This window comes from Cetorhinus maximus, chromosome 3, assembly GCF_964194155.1.
Source record: "Cetorhinus maximus chromosome 3, sCetMax3.hap1.1, whole genome shotgun sequence".
Taxonomy (NCBI): domain Eukaryota; kingdom Metazoa; phylum Chordata; class Chondrichthyes; order Lamniformes; family Cetorhinidae; genus Cetorhinus; species Cetorhinus maximus.
Window position 1 is genome coordinate 165,587,071 of NC_135881.1, and position 27,425 is coordinate 165,614,495.

Below are 27,425 nucleotides of genomic sequence, written 5' to 3' on the forward strand. Positions count from 1 at the left end.
AGACAACAGTGGACAAAAACATGGCATTAGCCATCTAAAATATACCCTGCACCTGTACTGAAGCTTATGGTCACGTGGGTGGACTGAGAAAGGGGATGGTGTAGAGAAGAGGGAAGTACCAAAATATTTTAACTACACATTCACCAACATGTCATACACATGCATATTAAGTGGCTACATGGATAGCTTAAATCAAAAACTCTCCAGCCCTCAATGGCTTGCAATGATTAACAACAGGAGGCAACACAATGGAGTCCCACAACCACTTCAGTACTATCGTGAGTTGGAGCAGCAGACTGGAAGCAGTGACCAAGTTTTGGCTACCAGTGCTATATCGACCAGAGTTAAGAATAGTTCAAGCAGGAAGGGGAAAGCTGCAAACAGGACTGCTTAGAAAGCTGGCTGTATACTGATCGTATGCTATGAGGCTTCAAACTCTTTATAGGAAAATCTTGAGGCAATTGCAAGAAGGCTGAAGCTGTCAGCATAACCCCATCATTAAAAGCTGTCAGAACAGCATGAATTGAGCAGCCCCATTTCCTAAATTACAGAACTCTCCCTAAAGGTCCAGTCCAGATTCAGAATTATAGGGGAAGGCGCACTAACCCACCACTGTACTACTAAAAGTATAACCCGACCTACAGCTCACTTTCTGCTGGTGTTGCTGCACTGTCAGAACCAGTTGTGGACTCTAGTTCATGAGCACTTGAAGATTGATCAAGACTTACTAGCATGCAATCTATCATCTATCCTGACAGAAATGTGTCTACATTACCTAATAGAGCTTGTGAAACTCCAATCTCTGCCAGCAGAGGGAGCCAATAAGCCTGCACAATCAGTAAAATAATTAACCAATGTGCAAACTGTAGGTCTGGAAAAATGTGCCTGAAAGTGATTTTAATTATGGCCTGAATTTCACGGTTGGCGTGCGTGTGAAGTCAGCGGGTCCGGAAGCAGATGTAGAATTTGGTCCCGGGTGGGATCACATTCTCAGTGCGATTTCACGTTAGATGTCCAATTAAGGCCTGCCCAGCGTGAAACGTGTTTTCCAATTGGCCTGACAGTGCAGGCGGGGGTGGGAATTAGTCAGGTGCTGGGTCCAATGGTACCCCCCAGGACTCTGGTAACTTCAATTAAATTTCCAGTGGAAAAACAGATGGGTCACACAACATGGAAACAAATTTGGTGTTAATACTGCGGCTTTTTGGCTATGAACTGATCCTGACTAAGACCTTCACTGACAATGTATTTGCTCTGAAATATGCCTTGAAAATCTACAGGTCCTGCCCAGCACCTGCCACTGATCCAACTAAACTTTGTAGTAAATGATGAAGTTGTGGGTGGGGGGAGGGAGGAAAGAGTTGCAGAGGGGGGTCCTTTCATCTACTTACAGCAGTGAAGAAAGAAAAGATAATGAATAAGCATTTCTTAAGCACCTTTCGTGACTTCAGGACATCCCAAGAGTACCTCGCCGTATGGTCACTACCATAATGTGGAAATGTGCCAGCCAGCCAATTTGTGCACAGCAAGCTCCCACAGACAACAATGTTGGATCTTTTACATACACCTAAGAGGGCAGACAGGTCTCAGATTAACATCTCACTTGAACACTGGCACCACTGACAGTGCAGCACTCTCTCAGGACTGAGCTGGGACCGTAAGCCCATGTGCTCAACCCTCTGGAGTGGGACTTGAAGCTATAATCTACTGAACTCCAGAGAGCAGGATGCTCCAATGTGGTACACGCCTATCAAGGCTGCACCTGGTCTACCTGCTATTGTAGCAGCTCTGGACTGCCCAGCTGAGCTGTTGCAGCTAGGGCTAGTGGTTGTGATGCAGGGCGAAGTGAGGGAGGGGCTGCTGGGGCTGTAAACAAATGTGGTTGTTCCTTTTTGTAGGGGAATCCATTTTTAAAAACGGTCCTTTATTAAGCAGGGATCTGGTCATATTCCATTTCTCCTGCTAGGTCAGTTGGGACACGGCCAATGGCAAAGCCACAGTATCTGTATGCTGGGTCATGATGAATGCCTGGGTCAAGGGGAGTCCAACATTCAGAGAGCCCCTACCCTCAGGTCAACCCACCCCACCCCTCCAATATAATTACAATGGCAATATGCCAAATGGCCATGGATTTTTAAGGCCAATATCTTTTGTAAATGTCAACGTTCCCCATGGTTTGTACAGATTGATCTATTTTGTTAGAACATTGGCACCGATTAGGCACCGAACCAGCTTCGAAAGCTAGGGCAATCAAAAAGTAATCTGGCAAAACTCAAATTTGGCAGTAGCAAAATCACAAATAGAATGAAAGTGCTTGTGTTCCGGGGGCCTTTTATCCTCCCCTTGGATAACAAATTGATAAAAATGTAAAGCCCACCTGGCCTTTTTGCCCATGTGACGAGTGCAAAATCACACGGGCAACATAAAATCTTGGTCAATAGGCTTTTAATTTGCCTTAACTGGCCCTTTAATTGTCAGCAGGTGCAGCTAGCACTCCTGCATGTGTCCGCAGGCCTCAATATTGCACACATGCGCAATGACTTTGGGGCACACATCCAGGTTATTTCGTGGAATTTTACGTGCGCCAACCTTGGAACGTAAAATTCAGCCCTTTTGCTATTTAAAAAGGAACCACATAATGAATGTAAGTTTGAGTTTGATTTTAGGCTTCCTGCAAAGTACCACCCCCCACACCCACCAAAACCCATGGTCACCAAGGTGAGGAAAACCTCTCTTCTTCCTAATCATAAGACAAGTTCAAAACCAACAATTTTCCTTCCTCAGCTTTCCGAGGGAATGTGAACTTGCACTGTGGAACAAGAACTCAAAATAACATTTTTCTCTCTCCAGCTCAGGGGCATGGAAGTCAGCTGTTTTCTCCTCTCCACTTCACTTCCTAATGTCTAGGTCAACTAACTCGGATCATGCCATAGGCAGTCAAATCCAATATTCTTGTAAATTTGCATGGCTCAGCATCATACAGATGCATTCACCAACAGCTTTGGGGAGGAGAGGGAAGAGGGATCGCAGCTATCAATATTTTATGAAGAGTGGAGGAAAACAGGAGCTTGAGATTTTGTATAAATTGAAGTGTAGCAGCTTTAAAGTTTTGCAACATGCTACCCTGGTGTCAATGGCTGCGCAGACCAAATCAGTTTAATAGCAACATGGCACCCACAGTAATACGGTACCATCGAGGAAACTTAAAACATAATCATGAGACTAAATTGTGTCTCGAGTCTTTTGTCAGGGTAAGTACAGCTCACTGCCTGCTAACCAAATCAATATAAATCACAGTTCCACTCAAAACAGGTTGCGGTTAACTATAGCACTGTTCTGCAAAGAAGAATGGATGGTGAAGAAACAAGCTACTACATTCTTCAACAGGCTTGCTAACAACCTCTGCACAATTGGCAGCCTTTATTGGGACAATTCACTATACTAAACAACCACTAACATATTGCTACAGATGTTTCTATAAAATAGAGCTTGCTTTGTACTTTTGTTTGCTGCATGACAACAGCACGACCAAAAGCACGATGGCAGCCCTTTCAAGCACTTTCACGAGAGACTATTTTCAGATAATAGTGGGTGGCCTATTCATCCAGCAGACTACTAAGGCATGTAGGGTTTATTGACAATAATGTATTGAACAGAGGCCCTTATATTTTTCAGTGCAAGTTTATTAAAGCCATGATAATTGGGAAGTTTTTTTTTAAAAGCACATAGTCTGATATGTGTTTATTCTACGTGCATTACTAAGTGGGTACTGCACTTTCGGAAATGCCAAATTTCAAATGAGATATTAAACACAGACCCCATCAGCCCCCTCAATTGGGAGCAAATGATCTCATGGTACTATTCAAAGAATCAGGGAGCTTTCCTGTGTCCTGGCCAATGTTTATCCCTCAGTTAAACAGATTATCTAGTTGTGGGAATCTGCTGTGTATGAATTGGCTGCCATGTTTCCCATATTACAACAGTGACTAACCTTCAAAAGTACTTCACTTGTTGTAAAGAATGAGATGAGAGGTTGTGGAACGTGCTATATAAATGCAAGTTATTTCTTCACTGTGATCGTATTCAGTCATCACTAAGCTCCTGATACAGCTGATATATATTACAAATCCAGTTGCACTTATTGGAGAATCTGTTCCAGTTATGTTGGAGGGCAAATTCAGCAATAAAATGATTCAGGGATATGGAGGTTACTTTATGTCAACTTTAAGGCAGTCATGCATGTAATGTAGTGCCTGTACAAATCTACCCATGACCTCTTGGAAATTAGAGGAAGGTGAGGGGGTAAGAGGGAAATATATACTGGACAGCAATATTAGAAGTGCACTGATAGACTGCAGAGGAACACTTCCTCTACTCTACTGCAATCCTTTGCACTTGTGAGACTTGTCTGAATGGCACTCCCAAACTGGTACCAAGTTCAGTCCGATTTAATGTTGTAATCCTAAATCCATGAACAGCTGAATGGAGACTGCCCAAACTGATTACTCTTACAGCCACTTTCTACCCATCAGTCTGCTCTGGATTGAACACAGGTCCCAGAAGGATGCCTAAGTGCACAGTTACTAGAAAGAGCTGCTTCCAAAGGTATAAGTGCTGCCAAAGGCAAGTCTGCAAAGTAAACAAACTCAAACAGAATGCAATCCAGCTCAGGGAAACAGTACAGCTCTCCAGGCATGGTTTGTCATCCACAGCTCACCTTCAGATTATTTTCTGTTTGCTTCACTTTTGAAACCTATACTATTCCATAACAGTTCAGAGTCCTGAATATTCAACACACATCTGGCAGGCCTATCATTTCCAAAAAAAACTTCACTGTATTTTTAAAACAACATATGGCAAAGGATTCAAAGTTATTCTGCAATTTTTCCTTGAAATATCTCATGTTACATTTACATTTTTAGAAAAAGCCTAAATGTAATAATCCCTAGTCTGCCCCAATTCTCATTTATATATGGCCAATGAAAAGCCTGATTAACTATTTGCCTCTGTCAACAATGCTCAAGGTTACAAAACCAGTTCTGCAAAATACTCGGCAGTAAGCAAGGTTCTTGTACCATCACACAGCTGCAACACATTTCTCTTCCAGATTTTCAAACCAAACCTGTTGTTCATTAACACTCATTATAAAAAGGTCCTGTAGAGAATGGGATATCAAATCAAAATATTCTGCCTTCAATTTTCCACTGCGTCTAGTTGAGCACAATTGTTTCTTCAATGCGTTTGAAATTGTAGGAATGGAAAGAATTTTGAGGAAGGGGAAAGAAATGACGAGGAGGAGAAGGGAGGGAAAAGGAGGCGACAAAGTGGACTTCATCTCCAACTGCCAGGCAAAAATGTTTTTACAAAAATTTGTATCGTTCCTGCCTCATCAAAACATAGTTGACCTCAATTGTACAAAACATAGAATCAATCAAATATACCATGTGAGTAGTGTTAAGTGGAAATATTTGTTCCAAACACAGTCAGACTGACTGTAATTTGATACCTATCCCTATATCAGTCAATACCTGGAACAAATTGCTTTTGCCCCATTCATTATCTTTCATTATAATGAGAATGCATGCTTGATAGAAGTGTTGTCAAAACCATGAATTAAAAGAGTGATCGAATCAAGGTGTTTCCAAAACATTTACTCATCATTTGCTTATTAAGATGCTGGCTTTTGTGTATTCGTAGCATTTTTTGCTTGTTATTGCAACTGAACCTGTCTGTGGCTGGCAGTAGAGTGAAAAATAACGAATCCAACAAACATCTCCCCAATGTTTTACAAAGATTTCAATATAGGAACTATGATGCAATTAGTTGCTCCCAGCCACACAACTAGAGACTTCGTGCTGCATACAACAATAGTAATAGCTGGTATAGGTACATTTTCCAAAATAAAAGGAATGTTTGTCCATCAGTGCTATAGTAATTTTGCAGACACAAAGTTAATCATTTAGCAGTGACATTCTTGCTGTGATTATGGCTTAAATGTGGTTACAAAACTAGTTCCAGAAGGCGCTCCTCACTATCATTTGGCAGATGAGCACAGTACTTGTGGACCAATGACATTTGTCCACATACTGCTCACATATTAAATCACTGACTGAAGCACCTATACTAGGATAGTACATTCAGTGTAAGAAATAAGCACGGATGTAATCAAACAATGGATTAATTAGCTATTCACAAACTGAGAACGCATTGTAGAAAACATATATTTAACATTGAGTACTCAAAGATCTTCATGGCTAGTTAAACAGTGACCCTAGAAAATGTGGAGCCATTTCATGGAGAATAATTAACCCTACTACAGCAATCAAGAATACTCAGGTTTAAACAGGAAATTGCAAGTTATCAATGGATGCTGGAACCCACTATACCAATTTCCCAAGCCACAATGCTCCAATTTTCACTGCATTCACAGATGCAGAAAGAACAATAAAGAAAACTAGTACTGAGATAGAGACATCTGTAAATTTTAAAACTGGATCCCAGGCTATGTGGTGAAACAGCCAGGATGTAAACTGGAGATCTAATCAAACATTAAATTAGCAATAAGCAATGTAGGTCCTTATGGAGAAGAAAGATTCAGGGGCAAAGGAAGTAACATGTTGTCAGGTATATATTTGTTATTTAGCAAATGTAATACAGGCACAGTGTCTCAAAACTGTCAACCACGGGACAGAGTCCAGGCCGGATTTCAGATCTTGCCTGTTTTTAACGTCAGGCAGTTCGGGGTGGGTCGGGTCTGGTCAAGGGTCACTTGGACCACTCGGAGCATGGGAAAAGACAGGTGTGTGAAGCTAATAGTTAATCGGCACGCCAACACAGTACCTAGCCCAACAAGCTGGCAAGTTATTTTACTCTTCTAATAATAATAAAAATTCATGCAAGGCAGCTTCAAAAAAATGTCAGGTTTTCAGACAGCACCAGTTTTTGGCAGTCAGATTTGAGACACTGCATCTGTACATTTATTAGCATAGAAAGAAAGGAAAAAAAAATTGCAGAGTACAAACAAATTATCCAAAGGAAAGGTTGGCCATTGGTCATGATATAGGAGCACTGACCTAGCAACCTTTCCATTGTCAATTTTGTTGTCATTAGGCGATGGATGCTCAGAAGACCTCGACAATTTTCCCATCAGGTGGGCAAAGAAATTAGTCAAATCTGTCTCACTCATCCTGTTAAGAGAACACACTGTTCCCTGCCCGAGGCCGACCAGTAGATAAAATGCCCTAAAAGTCTGCCAGCACAGTTTCTGCCTAAACACTGGAAGAGGCAGCTGCTTTCAATCCATGTTAAGGAAGATCCATGCCAAATTGCAGTGCCAGGAACAAGCACCACAAGATCACCAGCAGTAAAACTGGCCCATCTGTGAACCCTATCAGAGCAAAATCTCAAACGCATTGTTATAAATGTATTTTTAAGTTACATCAGGTATATATTCACATTTTAATATTTCCGGTTTCTTAAAAGGTTAGATTTAAGTACAGTCTCCACCATTTATAGCAGGCATGTGCCTGCAATCATGATATACCTGTTACACATGGTGCCAGTATATTGCAATGGGACCTAGTTTTTGTCAAATTTGCTCCTCCTTTAGGAATGATGCTTAAATAACCATCCAATCTGCAGCCTGGAAACCACAGGCTGATTCTGCCCAAAATAAACAGAGCACTTAAGACACTATAACCAAGAACTTTGAAGTTGGCGGAAATGCGACTAACAGTTATCACTTTTTGATCAATGGGAGTGGTTGCCCATTTCAAGTTTTTGAAAAATAAGCAGCATTTCTGTGGTGGGGAGTTAACATTTCGGTTCAACATGCTGGGCAGTCATTTTGTACCTGTGGTGTTCGGTGCTCCTGAGATGGTTTCATAACAGCTGAGCCGTTAGCAGCAGAACCTTTTGTTGAGCTGCCCATTTGTGAAGAAGAATTAGCAGCACTGCCTGTTGAACACGGCTCTTTCTTGCACTCAACCTTTTGGTCACTGTTCTTCTCCTTCCCTGGCGTGGCCTCTTTTCCTTTGTGTTTCTGGACAGATTCTTTCTCTCTCAAAAGCTTGCTAGAACCATTCAAAACTGGGGGGGAAAAAAGCAAATGTGAGAAGTTAAGGGAAAAGACCTATCTGAAACTCAGGTTATAAGCAATTCATGCAAAATTTGTAAACCAGTGATGACCTCTTCAGAAATGTTTGGGAAGCGTGAATCAAGCACTGCTTCACCGGGTACGAATGGCCTAGTTAAGAAAGGAGATTTAATCTATCCAAACAAAACATCAATGCTTTTTACATTGAGAAATATGAAAAAACCAAGAATCTCTTACCATAATTTATCTTTTAGAATTTCTGTCCCATTTCAGCCTGATGTACATTTTTTATTAAAAAAAATGTTAGTGGGTGCCATAGTAATCCCATCTCATTCTCTTCAAACTAGATCTTACCAGATAGTACTTTGCTCAGTGTTGACTCCAAATTCAGAAATAAAACAAACTCTTCCAGCATGCACACCTTCTCAAACACTTCAGTAACTGACCTTTTGACCCTGTGTCCAATCATAGGTAACAGTCTTCAATCACCTCAGTCTTCTTCTCTGGAACTGCTGCCTTAAGTCCCTTCCACCTCTCTATTCCTCAGTGGGCTGCTAGATCTGTTCTTAATCTATTCCACCTTAAACACCATCTCAAAACCCACCTTTTACAACAGGCATTCACTTCCCTCTATTATTTCTCCCATCATAGTTTGCTGTCTGTTCCTTTTCTGCTCACTGGCACCTAGATGCTTGCCAACTTTTAATGTTAAGAGAACGCCAAAGAGAGAATTTAAGAGCTGGATTTTGCACTAGGTTGAAATTTCACTGTTCGTGGTTCAGGTGGTGACCCGAAAGCCTTTTTGTGCAGTTGCACTTTAGGTGCACCCCTAAAACATTGCATGCTACACTGCATGGATTGTCAATGGGCGAGTGCTGCTGATGACAAAAGGATTGCAAAGTTTTACAAACTTTTTCGAAGAAAAAAGGGATAAATCCTTTGAATGTCAGTCAGCACAACAACGATTTGGACAATAATCCAGACAAACTTAATTGACGCTTGGAAAGCACTGGGTTAATAAATGTTAAAAGCAGATGGTGTTTAACTAACTTGAATGGAGTTCTTTGATGCAATAACAGGAGTTGGGCGAGAGTTGTGTGGCTGTTGTGTATATGGATTTTCAATTGGAATTTGATAAAGAACTACATAATAGATTTAGCTAAAAATGAGATGTCAACCTAGTGAAGCTACAACACAGGCTACATATATGCGAGACAAGAGGAAGCAGCATGCTATATACAGAACTAAATGATCCCACAGCCAACAGATCAGATCAAAGCTGCCACATCCAGTCATGAATGGTTATGGACAATTAAGCAACTAACAGGAGCCGGAGGCTCCACAAACATCCTTATCTTCAATGATGGCAGAGTCCAACATGCTAGCGCAAACAACAAGGCTGAAACATTCTCAACTACCTTCAGCCAGAAATGCAGAGTGAATCATGCATCCTGGCCTCCTCCAGAGGGCTCCAGCATTACATATGCCAGTCTTCGTTCAATTCGATCTACTCCATGTGATGTCAAGAAACAGCTGAAGGCACTGGAGACAGCAACAACTATTATGCCCTGGCTGTGGTACTGAAGATTTGTGCTCCAGAATGAGCTGTGTTGCTAGCCAAGTTATTCCAGCGCAACTGAGGTGTCAGCTGTGGCTCAGTTCATAGCACCCTCACCTTTGAGTCAGAAGGTTGTGGGTTCATGTCCCACTCCAGGACTTGAACAAAAAAAAAAGAACTGTGAATGTACTCAAAAGAGTTACAGCACCAGCATCTACCTGACAATGTGGAAAATTGTTCAGGTATATCCTATCCACAAAACCGGGCAAATCTAATTGGGCCAATTACCACCCTATCAGTCTACTCTCAAGCAGGAGTAAAGTGATAGAAGGTGGTATTGGCAGTGCTATCAAGTGGTACTTACACAGGAAGAACCTGCTCACTGAAGCTCAATTTGGGTTCTGTCAGGTCCACAGCATCAGACCTCATTACAACCTTGGTCCAAACATGGTTAATAGAGCTGATTTCCAGAGGCAAGATAAGAGTGACTGACCTCAACATTAAGGCAGCATCTGACTAGAGTGTGTGGCATCAAGGAGTCCTAGCAAAATGGAAGATATTTGGAATCAGGGGAAAATTCTCCACTAGTAGGAGTCATACCTAACACAAAGCAAGATAGTTGTGGCTGTTATAGGCCAATTATCTCAGTCCGAGGAGATCGCTGCATGAGTTTCTCAGGGTAGTTTCCAAGGCCCAACCATCTTCAGCTGTTTCATCAATGGCTTTCCCCGCAACATAAGGTCTGAAGTGGGGAGCTGTTTGCTGGATGATTGCACATGTACAATACCATCTGCAATTCCTCAGATACTGAAGCAATGTCTACATGCAGCAAGATCTGGACGGCATACAGGCGTAGGCATTTAAGCATGGGCTGATAAGCGGCAATTCACACTACATAAGGGCGAGGCAATGACCAAGTTCAACAAGGAAGAATCTAACCATCTCCCCTTAACATTCAACCATGTTAACAACATTGAATACCCCACCAGCAACATCCTGGGAGTTACCATTAGCCAGAAACAGGATCAACCCTATAAATACCGTGTCTATAAGAGGTCAGGGCTGCAAATTATGCAATGAGTAACTCACCTCCAGACTCCCCAAAGCCTGTTCACCATCAGAAGTGCAATGGAACACTATCCACTTGCCTGAATGAGTGCAGCTCCAACATAACTCAAAAAGCTTGGCATCATTCAGAACAAAGCTGCTCGCTTGATTGGCACACCATCCACCATCTTTTTTTTTCATTCACGGGATGTGCGCTTTGCTGGCTGGGCCAGCATTTATTGCCCATTCTTAGTTGCCCTTGAGAAGGTGGTGGTGAGCTGCCTTCTTGAACCACTGCAGTCCATGTGGTGTGGGTACACCCACAGTGCTGTTAGGAAGAGAGTTCCAGGATTTTGACTCAGCAACAGTGAAGGAACGACAATATATTTCCAGGTCAGGGTGATGAGTGGTATTCCCATCTATCTGCTGCCCTGGTCCTTCTAGATGGTAGCAGTCATTGGTTTGGAAGGTGCTGTCTAATGAGCCTGTGTAAATTCCTGCAGTGCAGCTCGTAGATGGTACACACTACCGCTACTGTGCGTTGGTGGTGGAGGGAGTGAGTGTTTGTGGAAGGGGTGCCAATCAAGCAGGCTGCTTTGTCCTGGATGGTGTCAAGCTTCTTGAGTGTGGTGGGAGCTGCACTCGTCCAGGCAAATGGGGAGTATTCCATCACACTCCTGATTTGTGCCTTGTAGATGGTGGACAGGCTTTGGGGAGTCAGGAGGCAAGTTACTCATTGCAGGATTTGCAGCCTCTGACCTGCTCTGTAGCCACAGTATTTATATGACTAGTCCAGTTCAGTCTCTAGGCAATGGTAAGCCCCCCGCCAAGGATGTTGATAGTGGGAGATTCAGTAATGGTAATGCCATTGAACATCAGGGGACGATGGTTAGATTCTCTCTTGTTGGAGGTGGTCATTGCCTGGCACTTGTGTGGCGCGAATGTTACTTGCCGCTTTTCAGCCCAAGCCTGGATATTGTCCAGGTCTTGCTGCATTTGGACATGGTCTGTTTCAGTATCTGAGGAGTCGCGAATGGTGCTGAACTTTACGCAATCAGCAGCGAACATCCCCATCTTATGATGGTAGGAAGGTCATTGGTGAAGCAGCTGAAGATGGTTGGACCAAGGACAACTACCATGAGGAACTCCTGCAATGATGTCCTGGAGCTGAGATGATTGACCTCCAACCACCATAACAATCTTCTTTTGCGCTAGATATGACTCCACCAAGTGGAGACTTTTCCCACAGATTCCCATTGACTCCAGAGATAAAAACAAAAAGCTAAAAGCTACTGCGGATGCTGGAAATCCAAAACAAAAACAGAATTACCTGGAAAAACTCAGCAGGTCTGGCAGCATCGGTGGAGAAGGAATCAGTTAACGTTTCGAGTCTTCATGACCCTTCGGCAGAACAGTTCTGCCGAAGGGTCATGAAGACTCGAAACGTTAACTGATTTCTTCTCCACCGATGCTGCCAGACCTGCTGAGTTTTTCCAGGTAATTCTGTTTTTGTTTCCCATTGACTCCAGTTTTGATAAGGCTCCTTGATGCCACACTCAGTCAAATGCAAACATGATATCAAGGGCAGTCACTCTCACCTCACCTCTGGAGTTCAGCTCTTTTGTCCAGATTTGAACCAAGGCTGTAATGAGGTCAGGAGCTGAGTGGCCCTGGCGGAATCCAAACTGGTCGTCAGTGAGCAGGTTATTGCTAAGCAAGTGCTGCTCGTTAGCACTGTTGATGACCCCTTCCATTACTTTACTGTGATCGAGAGTAGACTGATGGGGCGGTAATTGGCTGGGTTGAATTTGTCCTGCTTTTTGTGTATAGGACATACCTGGGCAATTTTCCACATAGCCAGGTAGATGCCAGTGTTGTAGCAGTTCCGGGACAGTTTGGCCAGCGGCATGGTTAAGTTCTGGAGCACAAGTCTTTAGTACTTGAACAGAATATTGTCAGGGCCCATAGCCTTTGCAGTATCCAATGCCTTCAGCCATTTCTTGATATCACATGGAGTGAATCAAAATGACTGAACACTGGCAATCTGTGATGCTGGGGACCTCCGATAGAGGCAGAGATCATCCACTTGGCACTTCTGGCTGAAGGTTGCAGGCCTTATCTTTTGCACTGATGTGCTGGGCCCCCCCATCATGGAGGATGCGGATATTTGTGGAGCCGCCTCCTCCAGTGAGTTGTTTAATTGTCCACCACCATTCACGACTGGATGTGGTAGGACTGCAGGGTTTAGAACTGATCTGTTGATTATGCTATCACTTGCTGCTTATGCTGTTTCGCACACAAGTAGTCCTGTATTATAGCTTCACCAGATTGACACCTCATTTTTAGGTATGCCTGGTGCTGCTCCTGGCATGCCCTCCTGCACTTTTCATTGAACCAGGGCTGATCCCGCAGCTTGATGGTAATGGTAGAGTGGAGGATATGCTGGGCCATAAGATTACAGATTGTGGTTCAGTACAATTCTGCTGCTGCTGATGGCCTACAGTGCCTCATGGATGCCCCGTTTTGGCTTGCTAGGTCTGTTCGAAATTTATCCCATTTAGCACGGTGGTAGTGCTAAACAACACAACGGAGGAAATCCTCAATGTAAAGGTGGGACCTCGTCTCCACAATGACTGTGCAGTGGTCACTCCTACCAATACTGTCATGGACAGATGCATCTGTAGCAGGCAGGTTGGTGAGGATGAGGTCAAGTTGGTTCCCTTCACCACCTGCCACAGACCCAGTCTAGCAGCTACATCCTTTAGGACTCGGCCAGTAGTGGTGCTACCGAGCCATTCTTGGTGATGGGCATTTAAGTCCCCTATCCAAAGTACATTCTGCTTCCTCTGTGGTGTTCAACATGGAGGAGCACTGATTCATCAGCTGTCGGAGGGCGGTACGTGGTAATCAGCAGCAGGTTTCCTTGCCCATGGTTAACCTGATGCCATGAGGCTTCATGGATCCGGAGTCGATGTTGAGGACTAACAGGGCAACTCTGTCCGACTGTATACCATTGTGCCGCCACCTCTGCTGGGTCTGTCCTGCCGGTGAGGGAGGGCATATCCAGGGATGGTACTGGCTGTTGCTTGACTAGTCTATGAGTCAGCTCTCCCAATTTTGGCACTAGCCCCAAATGTTAGTAAGGAGGACTTTGCAGGGTTGACAGGGCTGAGTTTGCCATTGTTGTTTCCAGTGCCTAGGTCTGTCCGGTTTCACTCCTCCTTTAAGGCTTTGTAGCAGTTTGATACAATTGAGTGGCTTGCTAGGCCATTTCAGAGAGCATTTAAGAGTCAACCATACTGCTGTGGGTCTCAAGTCACATGTAGGCCTGACCAGGACGGCAGATTTCCTTCCCTAAAGGACATTAGTAAACCAGGTGGGTTTTTACAACAATTGACAATCATTCCATGGTCATCATTAGACGTTTAATTCCAGATTTTTATTGAATTCGAATTCCACCAACTGTCATGGCAGGATTCGAACCAAGGTTCCCAGAGCATTATCCTGGGAATACTAGTCCAGCAACAATACCACTACGCCATTACCTCCCCACCTACAAACATTCAATCCCTCCACCATCAGTGCACAGTGGCAGCAGTATCTACTATCTACAAGATGCACTGCAGCAACTTGCCAAGGCTCCTTCCCAAGCCCGTGACTTCTACCACCTAGAAGGACAAGGGCAACAGATGCATGGGAACACCACCATCTGCAAGTTCCCCTCCAAGCCTCATATCATCCTGACTTGGGGAGCTACATTGCCATCTGTTCACTGTCATTGGGTTAAAATCCTGGAACCTCCTTCCTAACAGTACTGTGGTTGTAGCTGCAGCAGATGGACTGCAACAGTTTAAGGAGGCAACTCAACATCACTTCTAAAGAGAAACTAGAGACAGACAATAAATGCTGACTTTGCCATTGACACTCACACCACATGAACAAATGGGCCCCAGTTGGAGTACAATGGCCAATTCTATGCACCACTTTTTAAGATGGATGGCAAAGCTTTAGGAGGGTTCAGAGAAGATTTATTAGAATGGTACCAGGGATGCTGAACTTCAATTATGTTCAGAGGAGGAACTTGAAGAAATCAGAACTTGAAGAAATCAGCAGCGTTACAAGTACGAGGTTTTATAAGGTCATTATGTTGTGGGAGCTCTTCGGGATTTCAAATCCACAGACTGAGATGGGTCCACTGGGATTTGCTAAAGTTTAAATGCAGAAGATTTCAGTGACTTTTGCTACATTCATTGAAAAGTTAAAATGGCTATGTCCATTGCTGAAGCGCTCCTTGACAAGAGATCTGACTTTGAGTGCCTTGCAACAGTTAACAAAGATTAGTTTGCTAACTAAGGTTAACAAAGGTTAGAAAAGTTGGAAATAGATTTACGAGGAGGGGCTAAGAAAGCAGAAATTGTTGAGATGTTGACTCAACATCTGAACCCTGAGGAAGACGACTAATCCAGATAAAACACAGATTAAGTTAACCAGGATTCAGCTGTAAATAAAGCAACTTGAATTAGAATTCCAAAGATGAAAAAGAGAGAGGGGGAAAGGGCTGCTGTTGGTGCAGTCAGCAGAGAATAGTCGAAGACATACATCCCACAGCCATCTAAGAAATCAGGGAGATTTATCCTGGCATGGCCAGAAGGGAAGAATCATCATCAGAGCAGGCTTTACTGGTGGTAGTGGATTTGGAAACTCTCCGAAACTGAGGGAAGCGCCTGGAGATGGTCACTAAAAGTTACAATTTGGCAAAACAAGAAAAGGTGAACTCATTGGAAGCTGGGTGTGGCTATGAACTTTAATTCTATAGGTCTGTAATTCTGTGGTGAGTATGGCGTAATGTATAATGATAGCATGGGATTTTCAGTTGTTCTAAAAGTAAAAGGGGACGTTCTTTCTTATAGCCTATAAAATTAGTGTTTAGTCAACGTTGCTTTGAATTCATTTGTTACAGTAAAAGTTTAAATTTGAAATCTTGTCAGGTGGTCCTTTCAGTCAGTCACTGGAAGTTCGAATATCTTTTTGAAGTTATCTGACACTACAGGATATCGTAACAAAAGAAATAGCACTGTAAAAATTAATGGGACTAGGTGGTGACAAATCCCCTGGGCCTGACAACCCACATTCTACAGTTTTAAAAAGAGGTAGCTGCAGAGATAATGGATGCATTCGTTTTGATCTTCTAGAATTCCTTATACTCTAGAACAGTTCCAAAGAATTGGCAGGCAGTAAACACAACACCGTTATTTAAGAAAGAGGGAATGAAAATGGAGAATTATAGGCTAGCTAGTTTATCAATAACAGACAAAATGCTAGAATCTGTTATTAGGGACACAGTAACAGGGCACTTAGGAAATTATAACATGATTGGACAGTGTCAACATGGATTTATGAAAGGGAAATTATGCTTGACAAATCTGTTATCAATCTTACTAGTTATATGTACAAAAGATTTTAAGTGGGAAACCATGGATGCAGAGTACTTTGATTTTCAAAAAGCATTTGACAGATGGCACATGAGAACACAAACTTAGGACTCAAGGGATTGGCAGTAATATATTGGCATGGATTGTAGATTGGTTAATATACAGAAAACAGAGTAGGAATAAATGGAATATTTTCAGGTTGGCAGGCTGTAACTAGCGGGGTACCACAAGGGTCAGTACTTGGGCCTCAGCTATTTACCATCTATATTAATGACTTCAATGAGGTGACAGAGTGACGTATCCAAATTTGCTGATGATACAAAGTTTAAGCAGTGAGGTGGATGCAAAGAAGCTGCTGAGGAATATGGACAGGTTGACTGACTGGGTAAGAATATGGCAGATGGAATACAGTTGATGAAGTGTGAAGTTATCCACTTTGGTAGAAAAAAGCAGAGTATCTTTTGAATGGTGAGACTGGGAAATGTTTGCATTCAGAGGGATTTGGGTGTCTTTGTACATGAGCCACAGAAGGTTAATATGCAGTTACATACACAATTAGAAAGGCAAATGGTATGGATTGGGCTATAAGAGTATAGAAGTCTTACAACAAATATGCAGGGAATTGGTAATGCCATACCTCGTATAGTGTGCGCAGTTTTGGTCTCTTTACAACAGGGAGGGCATACTTCTGCAAGAGGGAGTGCAACAAAGATTCACTAGATTGGTTCCTGCAGTAATTGCCCTAGGAGAGATTGAGTAAACTAGGCCTATGTTCCCTGGAGTTGAGAAGAATGAGAGGTGATCTGAATTAAACACACAACATTTTTTTTAAGGGGCTCTGCAAGGTAGATACTAAGAAAAAGTTTCCCCTGGCTGAGGAATCTAGAACATATGGTCAGTCTCAGAATAAGAGGTCAGCCATTTAGGATGGAGATGAGGAGAAATTTCTTCACTCAAAGGGCATTGGAATTCTCTACCTCAGGGAGCTGTGTATGCTCAGTTGTTGAGTATATTCAAGGAACTGGTGGATAGTGTTTTGTTTACCAAAGGAATTGAAGGATATGGTGGTGGCATATCTCCATAGTCTGCAGGAGTTCCTCAAGGTAGTGTCCTCGGCCCAACCACCTTCAGCTGCTTCATCAATGACCTTCCTTCCATCATAAAGGTCAGAAGTAGGAAAGTTCACTGATGATTGCATGATTTGCAGCACCATTCGCAACTCCTCACATACTGAAGCAATTCCAAATGCAGCAAGACCTGGACAATGTCCAGGCTTGGGCTGACAAGTGGCAAGTAACATTCATGCCATAAAGTATCAGGCAATGGCCATCTCCAACAAGAGAGAATCAACCATTGCCCTTTGATGTTCAATGGCATTACCATCACTGAATCCCCCACTATCAACATCCTGGGGGTTGCCATTGACCAGAAACTGAACTGGACCAGCCGTATAAATACTGTGGCTACAAGAGTGGGTCAGAGGCTAGGAATCACGTGACGAGTAACTCACGTCCTGGCTCCCCAAAGCCTGTCCACCATCTACAAGGTGCAAGTCAGGAATGTGATGGAATACTCCCCACTTGCCTGGATGAGCAGCTCCCACAACACAAGAAGTTTGACACCATCCAGGATAAAGCAACCCGCTTGATTGGCACCACGTCCACAAACTTTCACTCTTCACCACAGACACACAGTGGCAGCATGTGTACCATCTACAAGAAGCACTGCAGGAATTCACCAAGGCTTCTTCAACAGCACCTTCCAAACCCACGACCACTACCATCTATAAGGGCAAGGGCAGCAGATAGATGGGAATACCACAACCTGGAAGTTCCCTTCCAAGTCACTCACCATCCTGACTTGGAAACATATTGCCATTCCTTCACTGTCGCTGGGTCAAAATCCTGGAACTCCTTAGAGTAAATAGGGAGAAACTGTTTCCAATGGCAGAAGGGTAGATAACCAGAGTACATAGGTTTAAAATAAATTGACAAAAAAGCAAAGGTGACATGAGAAAAAACATATGCAGAGTGCTATGGTAATCTGAAACACACTGCCTGAAAGGGTGGTTCATTCTATGAAAACCATTCATGTACACCACAGGTATAACTAACCTTTGAGTTTGGCCAAGTTCAAATAATGATGTGCAAGTTATTTTTTTTAGAAAAGACAAAAACTAATAGTGACAAGTGTGCAATGCTATTTTCAGTTGCCTTCAGACAAAAAACATTTCCCTCCTTCATGATACAGCTGATGTATGATTGACCACACATACTGAAGTGTTTTTGTTCGAGGGCATGTTACTTCGTTTTTGTCCCTTCTGGGTCATCCAGTATCTCCAGCTCAAATATCCACTGACAATGCTTGTTTTAGTAGCCATGGAACAAAATACCTTATCACAAAAAGCCCATTACGGACATGAATTCAAAACAATTTCCCCTGCTGAAAATTTTCCTCACAGGCCTGTACTTTCCTCTGCTTCAACTATCTTTCCAACTTTCCTTTAAAACATGCAACAGTCTCACCTCAGCTACTACTAAATGTGGTAAACCTTTCCCCAGTCTTAAGTTTCTCCTAGCCCTTCTGGTCATCCACAGTATGACTTATAAATAGATGGTGCTGCATTACTGACTACCAACCAGAGGCAGAAGTGGTCTTGAATAATGTGCGAGATGGAACAACTCTCAGGAACTTGGGGAAACTTGTATTGGGTAATAAAACATTCTTTGCACAGCCAACTAGAGTCCTGCCCTTCACTGTTCCCTTCAATGCTGTCCTTTCTGCTCACAGAGAAGTGCATAAGTGGAAATAGCTGTTCAGTCTGCAATGAAGCCTCCTTATCCAACTTGTTACACTCCTCCCTATAAATTCCCCCACTTTACTTCCCTCACCCCAGAATTGCCTGGCTGTAGGTTTCCTACCCAGCCCAGCAGAGCTGACTGATGAGCTTAGCAGAGGTGAAACAGAAGCTACAGTGCACTTTAACAGAGGGATAGCTCTCCAATGTACACAGTGCCATTCAGAGTTACAATTTGATTCATTGACTATTTTGTAGCTGAACTGCAGTTTTATTTTTGGGAGGTAGAACAAAAATAAGGTGGCCACATTCATTTTCTTGGCAATTATATGGTCATCTGATGCCCAACAGTCTGTTCTGGCTCTCCAGTTAAATTCAGCTGACAGCACACAGACTAGCAACTAAACCTAAAATCTGCCTGGTGGGTTGGTACCATGCTGTCATGACATTTCCCCACTGAGTCACAGGCAATTAATAGAAATTGCTGCCTCTCTAATGTCTGCCTGACCTGCAAAGAGTTTGCATTAGAAAGTCAGCCTCCTTTTGGTACAATATATATTCAGACAGTAAATGCCACAGACTCTACGTGATCAGCTAATTGCTCCTTTTGAAGTCTTTGGTTTTATTGGAGAAACAAAGTATTCATTACAAAGTTGTTTTGCATTTTTAGAATCAAACTAAAGCTCAAAATGGACAACTCAAAAACGTGATCAGAGAGAAAAATAGCACAAGTGTGTATTAGCGCAGGGACAGTGTCAGCATTTGTTACATTTACTGCTCAATGACAGCATCCTGTGTTTTATGCCATTTCTAAACAGAATCCTTTCATCACTAGGAGCCAAATCAATCCAACTCCTCACCTCTCCCCCACCAATAGATGTGAAGTTGAACAGGCAAAACAAAAAAGCCATTTTTAAAAATAAACTGTTCTTGCAACATGGGTATTATTGGCAAGAATGCCATTTATTTCCCATCCCTAGTTGGCTTTGAGAAATTGCTAGACCCTCCACTTAACTGTAGTCAGCATAGTAAAGTAGGGAGTTCCAGGATTTTGACCCAGTGACAATGACAATGATACATGTCCATGTTGGGATGATGTATGACTTGGAGGTCTTGGTATTACCATTTGCCTGTTTTTCTTTTCCTTCTAGATGGATGAAGGTCATGGGTGGGGGAAATGCTGAAGTACATTCTGTCGATAGTACATCACTACCATACTGTGACTACAGTGTAGACAGGATGGATGTTTAGGTTAACAGCTGAAAAGCCAATGTTTTGTCTTTATTGTGCTGAGTTTAAGAGTTGTTGCTGCTGAATACATCCAGGCAAGTGGAAGGTATGTCATTACACTTCTAACTTATGTTTTACGTGGTGGGTAGGAAGATCTTGGGTAGTCAGGAGGCAAATCACTCACTGTAGAATACCCAGCCTAATCTGCTTTTGTAGCCACAGTATTTATGTGGCTGCTCCAGCCAAATTTCTGGTCAATGGTGACACCAACCCCCCACCCAGGATGTTGATGGTGGGGAACCTGATGATGTGTTTTTATTCATATGGTTAGAGAAGCAGTTATTGTTTGATGTTGAGTTTAACTATCCATTCAGCAGCCTCAGCTGATGCAATATGAATGGTTATGATGCCACCATCAGAGTAGAAATTCTGATTATGGCAATGGTCTGACTTGGATGGCCTCAGTCACAATTTGAGCTGCTCCTTATGTTCCACTTGTGGAGCAGGTGATCACATCTTCCCTGGTCCATCCTCAAGCGGTTGAGGGTTGTCCAAATTTTCTGTCGAAGGTTGAAACCTGGGGCTTCACCCCTCAGGTCAGTTTCCATTGTTGTGGTTGGTGATATTTGCAGGAAACCAGGTGTTGCATTGAGGGGCGGGTCCATCATCAGTTCATGGGGTGCAGAGTGCTTTCCAGTAGGGACTGCGGGATTTCAAACAAGTGCGTGGTTTTTTTTTTGAGGTCTTGTGTCAATGGGACTGTTGCATTAGCTGTCAGCCATGGTTTACTTTGAGGAGGACGTTTTCCCTTCGGACATCAAATGGGTCAGTGTGTGCTAACACAAAGCCACTCAAGCTGCGTTGGTCTCAATGTACCATAAATAATCCTGAAGACTTCCTGGAGGTGGATATCTACTATGTTTGTGTGGTGGCTTCTGAGGTTGAGTAGTACTCTGCTGTTGAGGGTCTACGTTTCCAGAAGCCTACTTCAGAAAATGGAGACTTCAACAAAATACTGTCAAGGCTGGTCATTTCAGCCTTTCACCTGAACAACTCAAAGACCAGGAAAGAACTTCACATTCAGCTCTGTGGCCGACCCGCAACCCAACTCACCCACAACCTAACACCAAAATATCTTGGCATCACTCTTGACTGAACATTGACCTACTGGCAACACCTCCGGAACACCGGAGCCCAGGTCAATTTGAGACCAAAACTCATACAGAAATTGGCAGGTACACTTGGGGCAGCAGAACCAACGCACTCCATACTGCTTCACTTATCCTAGTCTAACCTAATGATAATACTATTTAATGCCAAAGGGAGGTAGTTAGTTTCTCATTAGTCAGAGATGGTTGTTGTCCGGCACACACAGGCATGTTGTTGATCAACTTCAATGAAGACACAAGTGGATCTTGACTTCTCTCTCATCACTGGATCAAAAAGAGAACCAAATTTGATGCCACTTGTTGGTGCACTCATTCCTCCTAAATTGTCAATCATATTCTGGGTTTCATGGACTAAGCATCCAAAATGAAAATGTCAGTAATGCCGGCAACAGTTCCTTCTGAGATGAAGGTTTAATTACATTGTCAGTGTAGCCTCTCTGTTGATGCAGATGCAAAGCACAAACAGGAACATTTTCCATTCCAACATTGTCCCTTTTAACAGGCAACAGCGTTGGAGGTCACTTACAATGCATTGTTAATACATGCCCCAAGACATGGGCTAAAGCTTACTGTATTCCTGTCCACTTACTCATTCACACTTCACTTAAGTGACCTTATTTCCCCACATTACAGTTCTCACTCTTCACATCAACTCCCCCACCCAGATCCAGCACTTCATCCCAATTATGCTGCAAGATCTTGCCACGCATGAGATTTCTACAACTAATAAAAGGTCCTCTTTGACTACTTCCTTGCTTCCCTTCACATCACCGTTGCCCTGCCAGTCACCCACCATTCTATCAGCATGATAATCCAACTCTCTTCCAACACCCTTTCAAATACTGAACTACTTCATCACTGGCCCTCCATGACATCACTGATGCTGTTTCCAGTTCAACAACACTGCAACATCTTTACCACCCTCATCACCTTCAAACTCCCCACTGTTTTCTTTCATTACAGTAACTCCCTCCATGTAACCCCCCCAACACATATTCACAGCTATCCCTGATCTTACCATCTCGTGTGCTCTCACTACTCCCTTCATATTGATCAGAGATAAGGCCCGCCTCTGATCACTTCCTTGTATCAGTCTCCTCCCAGATTCCCCTTCTACGTCCCAAACCTACCACCTTCCATAGCCACCCCTGAAAAAACCTCTCTCTCACTTCACTTACAACTACACTTTCAAAATCTCAACTGTCTAGCCTTTGGCTTTCTGTCCGCACCATTTCGGCAGCTCCTCCACCCTCACGGCTACCTTTGATGCCTTAGACTCTGTTGAAGCCATTAGTTTCTCGCCCCGGTTGCTGCCCCAGTATAGCTCCCATCTCTGCTCCCTTAAGTCTAAGGGATGCAGGCTTGAAAGAGTATTGTACAGGGCCTTGGTGAGACCACACTTGGAATATTGTGCGCAGTTTTGGTCTCTTTATCTGAGGAAGGATGTACTTGCTTTAGAGGGAGTGCAGCGAATGTTTACCCGACTGATTCCTGGGATGGTGGGACTGACTTATGAGGAGAGATTGAGTCGGTTAGGATTATATTCGCTGGAGTTCAGAAGAATGAGGGGGGATCTCATAGAAACCTATAAAATTCTAACAGGACTAGACAGGGTAGATGCAGGAAGGATGTTCCCGATGGTGGGGGAGTCCAGAACCAGGGGTCACAGTCTGAGGATATGGGGTAGATGAGATGAGGAGAAATTTCTTTACCCAGAGTGTGGTGAGCCTGTGGAATTTGTTACCACAGAAAGTAGTTGAGACCAAAACATTGTATGTTTTCAAGAAGGAGTTAGATCTAGCTCTTGGGGCGAAAGGGATCAAAGGGTATGGGGAGAAAGTGGGAGCAGGCTATTGAGTTGGATGATCAGCCATGACCATAATGAATGGCGTAGCAGGCTCGAAGGGCCAAATGGCCTACTCCTGCTCCTAGTTTCTAATATGCTGGGCAACTGGTTTAGCCATTCACCACCAGATCTGGTTGGACCACACAAAGCACTATTGCTCTCGACTGCTAAAACTGCTCACGACTCTACAAACATAGACTACGGTAGGAGCTATCCATAAGTCACCTTTCTTTTACTATTCTATTCTCCTAAACAGTACTGCAAAATGTAGAAATTATTTGTATACACAAAAAAGTGTTACACATCAATACCTTTATACATTTGTGAAGATGATGGATGATCCTTCATTGGTGCAGTGTTTGAAGAGTTTCCTATGCTGCAACACACAGTAATGCAATCTCCCAACACATTTAGCTGTCAGCCAAGTCACACTATAGCAATACCTCATTGGTTAAAAAGTATTTGGCCAGATCCCAAACAGTACATTATATCAATGACCTACTGTATTCAAAGAGTACTTTCTTTAAACATTGAATTTCTGTTCTTGATCAGTTACAAATTAAACACAGGAGGGGGAATACTATGCAGTTCCCTAGTTCATTAAAAGCGCCAGGGCAAGCACGCAGGGCAAGAAAGCAGAGCGAGAAGAGACAGAAAGAGAGAGAGAATGTGATAGAGAGATTGTCTTACGAGGAGAGATTAGGGAGACTAGGTCCGTGTTCCCTAGAGTTTCGAAGAATGATGGGTGACCTCATTGAAATTTACAAAATTCTTACAGGGCATGACAGGGTAAACGTAGATAAGATTTTGCCCTGGTGGTAAGTCTAAAGCGAGGGGACATAATCTCAGAATAAGGGGCAGGCCATTTAAGACTGAGATGAGGAGGAACTTCTTCACTCAGAGGGTGGTGAATCTTTCGAATTCTCTACCCCAGAGGGCTGTAGAAGCTCTATCACTGAGCATGTTCAAAACAGAAATCAATAGATTTCTGGGGCTCATGACATCAAGGGATATGGAGTTAGCACGGGAAAGCGGAGGTAGATGATCAGCCATGATCTAATTGAATGGCGAAGCAGGCTCGATGGGCTGAATGGCCTACTCCTGTTCCTATGTGCCTATATGGAGGAGAGGACTAAATAGCTGCTATTTAAAGAAAGTTAAAAATCATGACTATCTTCAGAACAAGTTAGAGCTTGGTACATTAAGAAACATTTAAACAATGCAATTGCCTTGCTAAAAACATTTATTTGCAGGAGTGTTGCATATACACTGCCAGATAATGTAAGACAGATTGACCATGGAGGATCCTGTGGTTCAAAAACTTTCTTCAACAGAGAGTATTCCTTGGACTCTTCCCTCTTGCCCAAAAAGATGAAAAGTGGCACTTATTTATGTTGGAGGCCAAGGTAGAGAGAGAAGGGTGATCAAGGACAGAATAAAATGAAACAGAAATCAATTTAAATGACTGAATTAGCATGGTTGAATCACTACTAAACCTATACTAATTCCTAATTCAGTACTCTTAAGAACATTGTGACTGGCTATCTAGGAACAAGCATGCTCTACCTCAAGGTAATCCTCAATCCATTACCAGATATTTAGACAGTACAAACATACTCTATATTGCCCAGCTCTGTAAAAATGAACTGGCATTTGCAATTGCAGCTTTTCACACTAATGCACATCAGCTTCTTTTGGTGGGTGGGAGAGTTACCCTTTGTGAATTAAATCTAAATTTGAAGACATGCCTTTGAAGGTTCCATTAACTGCATATTACATTGGCAGTCAACCTTCTATCAAAGTTGACCTGCAGCCTGCAGTTATTAGTTTCAATAGTTATAAATGAACCTACCATGACCATTGAGGACTTGTTTACCCTGTGGTTTTCCTTTCCTAGGTGTTGAATGGCATGAAGATGAAGCATTGTTTGTAAGTGTTTTGACATCTTCACACTCATCATCCTCTTCTACTTCATCAATGTCATCCTGGGAACTTCCAAAATACATCATGTTGTTCGGCAGAGCAGGAGAGCCTAAGTACATTTAAAACAAAAAACGTTTTATTGTCGTCTCCTGCATAGTTCATATCAAATGACACCCAATGAACTACCACCATGTTTGATGTTACATTACCCATTTGGAGATGAACTCTCCAAACAGTACAATCAAAAGGGAAAACATTGACACCCAACTCAAAACATCGCCTGCCAAGCAAAACAAATTATATCAGATTAAAAGAAAATATATATAAATAAAATCAGGTCCAATGATGCACCAAAAAGCCAATTTTGCTACAAAGGGTGAAAGATTTATGCCAGAGTTTTGGAATTAAAATGCCATGAATTCACCACTTCTTTCTACAAAAGGCATAATTCTGTAAATTTGCACCCCCCATTAAATAGCACAGAATTATAACAATAAGGAACATTTTCAATTGGGAAGGGGGCTTCACAAATAATAAAGGCCAAGGTTAGGATTCATAGAATCTAAGATGAAATAATGACGCAGATACGTAAAACAGGATTATGAACACAAAATAGAAGGTCACTAAAAATGGAAACGGCTCAGATTGGAAAAGAGGGATTAAGCAGAGCAGCTCTGTGATTGCTCTTTGGAACTTTTGCTTTCAAAGCAAATACAATGACAGAGTATAGCATGGTGGTTACACCAAAACAGAAAACGGAGGGAGAATACAACCAATGTGAGAGCAGATGCAATTCATGTTTATAAGAATGAAGTGTGGGATCACTGGACCAAAACAGAAGTTTCTTAAATGGCTGCTTTCCTGGAATGAGAAAGGATTGAGGAATATGGTGAGAAGTTAGGTAAGTAGGGTTGATCTAAAGAAAATAAACTGACTTGTTGAGCAAAATAACCTTTCCCCAAAAAGACTCATTGTGGTTTAGAGTTCAAAAAACTTGCATTTATATGGCACCTTTAACATAGTAAAAGATCCAAAGGCACTTGAAAGAAATTTTATGGGTATGGAAGAATAGTTGTTGTGTTACTGGACTAATGGTCTAGAGACAAGATCCCATCACGGCATATGGGAATTTAAATTCAGCTAATCAAATAAAGTCTTGAATAAAAAGCTATCAGTAATAGCTATTGTGCTAAATCCATGTGGTTCACTGATGTCATTTAGGGAAGGAAATCTGCCGTTCTGACCTACAAATAATTCCAGACTCACAGCAATGTGGTCGACTCTTAACCCCACTCAGAAATGGGTGAATAAGCCATTCAGTTGTATCAAACCTACCTCAAAAAAACAGGGAGAATAATATTGGATCATCCCCGGCATCAAACCTAACGTGCATCACAATGAACCCTGAAAAGTCATCCTCAATATCATCTGGGGGCTGTGCCAAAATTGGAAGAACACTTCCAGAGACAAGTAAAACAACAGCCTGACAGTCTTACAAATGTAATCATAGTTTTTGGTCAATGCCCCAGACTCCTCCATCAGCATCCCTGGGTACTTCTTGCACCACTGCCACAATAGAGCTGATGGCACAATAGCATACAGTCAGTGGGAGTGGCCCTGGGAATCCTCAACATTTTAGTCAAGGCTCAATGAAGTCTCATGACTTAGGTCAAATATGTGGGCAAGAAACCCTCAAGATGATTATAACTTATTGCCCTCCCCCAGCTGCTGAATCAGTGCTGCTCCATGTTGGAAGAAGCACTAAACATAGCAAGGCACAGAAGGGATCAGGTGAAGTCTTAAATGTTCATCACCAAGAATGGTTCAGTAGGACCCCTACTGATTGAACTGGCCAAGTCCTGGGGGACATAGCTGTCACACTGGGCCTATGGCAGGTGATGAGAGAACTAACACGAGGGAAAAATGTACTTGACCTCATCCTCACTAATCTACCTGCTGTGTTCTTGACAGTACTGATAGGACTGACCACTGCAGTGTCCTTTTGGAGATGAGGCCCTGCCTTCACATCAAGGGCACCCTCCATCGAAGGCCCACCTGAGCCCTTCTGTGCCTTGCTATGTTTAGTGCTTCTTCCAACATGGAGCAGCACTGATTCAGCAGCTGAGGAAGGGCAATAAGCTATCTTAAGTGTTTCTTGCCCACATATTTGACCTAAGTCATGAGACTTCATGGAGCCTGGGCTAAAATGTTGAGGACTCCCAGGGCCACTCCCACTGACTGTATGCTATTGTGTCATCAGCTCTATTGTGGCAGTGGTGCAGGAAGCTGTTGGAGGAGTCTGGGGCATTGACCAAAATATATGATTAT

At 42.8% G+C, this 27,425-nt stretch overlaps 1 protein-coding gene across 5 annotated transcripts in view; it reads right to left on the reverse strand.

Annotated features, from left to right (window-relative positions):
- The window catches only part of jarid2b (jumonji and AT-rich interaction domain containing 2b), a 409,246-nt gene that overhangs the window by 82,765 nt on the left and 299,056 nt on the right, over positions 1 to 27,425 (reverse strand). For all 5 annotated transcript variants that reach the window (XM_078539218.1, XM_078539220.1, XM_078539219.1 and 2 more), the window contains 2 exons: positions 25,027 to 25,206; positions 7,853 to 8,088 (listed from right to left, as the gene is read on the reverse strand). In XM_078539218.1, coding sequence (XP_078395344.1) covers positions 7,853 to 8,088; positions 25,027 to 25,206 — 416 coding nt within the window. The remainder of the gene's footprint in view (positions 1 to 7,852; positions 8,089 to 25,026; positions 25,207 to 27,425) is intronic.